Source organism: Sardina pilchardus, chromosome 24 (assembly GCF_963854185.1).
Source record: "Sardina pilchardus chromosome 24, fSarPil1.1, whole genome shotgun sequence".
Lineage (NCBI taxonomy): Eukaryota > Metazoa > Chordata > Actinopteri > Clupeiformes > Clupeidae > Sardina > Sardina pilchardus.
In genome coordinates, this window is record NC_085017.1 from 3,792,136 (window position 1) to 3,797,135 (window position 5,000).

The 5,000-nt window shown below is 46.5% G+C and overlaps 1 protein-coding gene across 2 annotated transcripts in view; it reads right to left on the bottom strand.

The window, feature by feature from the left end:
- col16a1 (collagen, type XVI, alpha 1) overlaps nt 1-5,000 on the bottom strand; it is a 115,921-nt gene that overhangs the window by 82,494 nt on the left and 28,427 nt on the right. For both annotated transcript variants that reach the window (XM_062528935.1, XM_062528934.1), the window contains exon 6: nt 2,690-2,971. In XM_062528935.1, the coding sequence (XP_062384919.1) occupies nt 2,690-2,971 (282 nt within the window). The remainder of the gene's footprint in view (nt 1-2,689; nt 2,972-5,000) is intronic.

A 5,000-nucleotide genomic window follows, 5' to 3' on the forward strand; every position in this document is an offset into this window, starting at 1 on the left:
GAGGAAGAGGGAAAGAGAGAGAGACTAAAACAGTTACAAAGAAGAAAGTGCTTTCAAAGTTAAACACACAGTTGTGCCACATATATGCATGCACACGCAGACATCTGCACAGCCACCCTGCAGGCATATCGATCCATGTAAACACGCTCACACACACACACACACACACACACACACACACACACACACACACACACACACACAGCAGGCACATGGGCTATAGTGTTGGGACAGCAGGAGGTCAGGGTTTAGCAGATATCAAATCTCCATCCAGCCCATCGGAGAAGCTGAAGTCTCCCAGAACCAGAGGTGACACACACTGCAGCACACACACACACACACACACACACACACACACACACACACACACACACACACACACACACACACACACACACACACACACACACACACACAACACGCACACAAGCACACACACACACACACACACACACACACACACACACACACATATGCATACACACTCACGCACGCACACCCTGCAGTAAGCTCAGCATGCAACACACACACACACACACACACAAACTCACACACCCTGCAGCCAGGCCAGCATGTGGCTTTCACCTCCACTATCAATTATCAAGCTTTGGAATCCTGAATTTCACTGCAGCAGTTTACTCGCTCTCACACACACACACACACAGGCGCACACACACACACACACACACACACGCACACGCACACGCACACGCACACGCACACGCACACGCACACGCACACGCACACGCACACGCACACGCACACACATACACACACCAATATATCAACCAGTTCTGACACTTCAGAATCACCACATGTATGTTTTTGACTATATTTCTTTTACTGTAATGCATGCTCTTGTTTTCCTGAGATTGACAGTTTTATTTCCCTTCAACTAAAATCTATCATGATATACAGTACTTTTCATGTGTGTTAAATCAAGGCCAACACAGCACAACCAAACAGCTAAAGAATATCCACCCAATATCGGTTATTGAGTCCTTAGATATTGATATCGGTAGCAGCCCTTAAAAATGCATATCACTTAACCCCCCTTAGCCCCTAACAAACACAGATAGTACACTATCTCTTTCTCTCTCTCACACACACACACACACACACACACGCACACTCGCACACACACACACACACACACACACACACACACACACACAGACACACACACACACACACACACACACACACATATCTCACACAGACACACACACACACACACACACACACACACACACACACACACACACACACACACACACACAAGACCAACTCTACATGACGTTTATCCATGGTGGACAAAAGGCATTAGCTAAAGTATGTCATGACTCATGCCCCCATCTGACAGAAGCTCCGATACGACAGCAACCGAGCTCCCAGAATCCCTGGGCGGAACGCCGCGGATGTTGCAGTGCGGAGGCTCTGATCCTGGACGCTACGTGACCGAACCCGCTTGCAGCGCTGCTCTCCGCCTACCGCCCTTCGCCTGGCGCTCTCCTCTCCACGCAGCGATTAGCAACGCTGAGATGCCATGGAGATTCCGTAAAGCGCCCGACTTAGTGGAGGAACGTCTCCCAGGTGTGCGGCTCGGCCTAGATGAACGAGGCTTATTGAGCAAAACGCTCCGACAAAGCACATTTACATGCTGGGGACAAATGGGAGGCCTTTATCTAAGACATACTCTAGAGGGACCAGCAGAGAGAGAGAGAGAGAGAGAGGGAGAGAGAGAGAGAGAGAGAGAGAGAGAGAGAGAGAGAGAGGGGGGAAAAGGGAGAAAGGGAGAGGGAGAGAGAAAAGAGAGGGAGAGGAGGTAGAGCAAGAGACAGAAAAAGAGAAAGAGAGGGAGAGGGAGGGAGGGAGAGAGGGAAGAGAGAGAGAGAAGAAGAGAGCAAGAGGGGGAAAGGGAGGGAGAGAGAAAAGAGAGAGAGAGAAATAGAGAACGAGAGGGGGAAAGGGAGGGAGAAAGAGTTTTGGAGAGCTGTTGGTATTGTGCTGCTTAACATGCTTGTGCTGTTTGTCAGAGGGATTTAAGTTGGAGGATTTAGTCTCTAACTTCTGTGGGAAGCTCTGCTATGACTCAGTGTGCTGACGGCCCAGTATGCCTGTGTAAACACAACAATTACACTCTAACATGATGTCCATTTCTCTATGTCTATCTATCTATCTATCTATCTATCTATCTATCTATCCATCTATCCATCTCTCTATCGCACTAATTGTTTTGAGAAATGCACTAACTGTAGTGCAAACGTAGTGCTGTGAGAAAAGCACCAAAGCGACTGAGAAAAACTGTAACTTTGTCAGCCATTTGTATAGACCGTTTCAAGAGAGTTCCATTAGCAGTGTCATAGTTGTTCCCTCAAGGTTTCCGTTTAACATTCCGTATGTTATCTTACGTAATGCAGCGTAACGTATCGTGCGTAATTAGTTTTTACTCGCTGAAAGGTTCTTTATACATCATTCTAAAATGGATAGTTCCGGTCCTTGATTATGATTTGCTGAATCACGTTCGATGCCGTTGTTAATTTCACAATAAACACACACCTTGTGGTCATTCCTAGATTTAAGCAATAAACCCCGAAAGGCCGTGGTTTATATATGTATAATTGAACAGCTAAGGGGGATTTAGGCACTCCGCTTCACCTGTCCATCCCCTCCCTTCCTGACCACTCACCTCCACGGGGGCTGCGTCGTCCGCCCTGATGGCCAGCAGGGTGTTGCCGTTGGTGGGGAGAGGCCCGCGGGGCTCCAGGGGTTTGGTCACGATGGAGCCGCAGTCCACGTGGAGGGCAGCGGCGTCTCTCTGGACGCTCAGGGCCAGCTTGTGCCAGCGCAGGTCCAGCAGCGACTCGATGCCCTCGCCGCTGAACACACACTCGGCCGGCGGGCTCTCGGGGGTCGAGCCGCGTGCACGCAGAGTCAGGGTGCCCTCGGGGCCACTCAGGTCCAACGAGAACTGGACAGAGAGGAAACAGGAAGTTAGACATCATAAGGGACGAGAGAGACAGGATGTAAAACAGGAAGTTAGACATGATAAGGGACGGTAACAGGAAGTTAGATATGATAAAGGATAAGAGAGACCACGTAAAATAGGAAGTTAGACACGATAAGGGATGAGAAAGACAGGAAGTAAAAAGGAAGCTAGACATGATAAGGGACGAGAGAGACAGGAAGTAAAACAGGAAGTTAGACATGATAAGGGATGAGAAAGACAGAAAGTAAAACAGGAAGTTAGACATCATAAGGGACGAAAGAGACACCATGTAAAACAGGAAGTTACCCGACTATAATTTCCCGACTATAAGCCGCGGCTTATACATTGATTTTGCTCAATTTCTTCCGCTATTAGGTTAATACAGGGGGGCAATTAATATGGTGTTAATATAGTTTTGTTTCTTTTAACTTGCATAAAACACTTATACACAATGCGGCTTATATGCGGGAAATTACTGTAGACATGATAAGGGACGAGAGAGACAGGCAGTAACATGGAAGTTAGACATGTTAAGGGATGAGAGAAACCATGTAAAACAGGAAGTGAGACATGATAATAGATGAGAGAAACCATGTAAAACAGGTTTGGAAGAGGGATGTTTGCAGAAGGAGTGTTGATATTAACACCATCTGCTGTAAGGTATCCCACAGACACCTGCCCCTTCTTCCCCCAAGAGAATCGAAGAAGACAAATCTGAGAACCAGGGAATGCCAGCCCTGGAGAAGTGTAATATTCAACACGCACACACACACACACACACACACACACACACACACACACAAACATGCACTTACACATAAACACACACATACAAACTCTAAGAGGACAGCGGAGATGAAGCAGACCAGTGAGGAATGGGAGAGGGTGATAATACCATGTCATCACTCAATCAGTAACTAGGACAGGATGTGTGTGTGTGTGTGTGTGTGTGTGTGTGTGTGTGTGTGTGTGTGTGTGTGTGTGTGTGTGTGTGTGTGTGTGTGTGTGTGTGTGAGCGTGTGTGTGCGTGTGGAGTCGGGAAGAATTTCAAAACTGACTCTGCATGACAAGTAAGTAAACAACTCCGCCACTGCCGGAGCCAAAGTCTAGTCTGTGTGCGCCAGCACATACACGCCCTCCCAAATCCAAATATTAAGATCTAATTAAAAGTAATTAATTCAGCAGATAAGTCATTGGAGGAAGGCGTGTTGTGGAGCGGAGTCGGCAAAGCACAACAAAGCTCTCCGAGAGCGCGGAGCGATGGGACAGATCCCAACGGCAGGGCTTTGACATAAGCCAATATTAGTCTGATTACTGAGTAGAATTACAAACCAATTAAAATTCAACATTATACTCTAACAGAGATTACATTAGGATCACACTGCAACACTTAATATGTTGATGGATATTTGCTAAACCAATGATAGCGTGGTGCTAGATTACATATGGACGTTTTTTTGCAATGCAGACTTGTGATTTGCTGCAGCACCATAGAGTAACCCATGATTACTTCTATCAAAGATACTTAAATACCCTTTTTCAACCGTCTCTGCTTCTAACCTATCCATTCTAATTCTATTCTATTCTAGAATCACTCACTTATATTCTATTCTGTTCTTACACTATACCAAAGATCCTTCATTACTGACAAGATAGAGCAACATAATGCATCTCTATGGAAGCAAAATTTTAACAGTTCCTGTCTGCTTAAAGAGGCGTGTTGCAAAGTCGTCATAGTGGGATATCGATCTCTGCAAGCAGTTCAGTTCGAATGTAACGTCACTTTCTAGGTCTGCTTAAAGGGGGATTTCGCCGCCCTCCCCTTTGCGAAAATAGAACGTGGAAATGTTCGAACGTTTGCGCCTCTCGCTCCGCTTTAACCCTCTCTGACTATACTAGTTCTAGAATTTTACTATGTGTTTGGGGCTATCTGATCCCAAGAGGTCAGCCGCGACACATCACCATTTAAACATCCAAGGTGTGCAAACCACCTTAGTACCAATGTGCCATT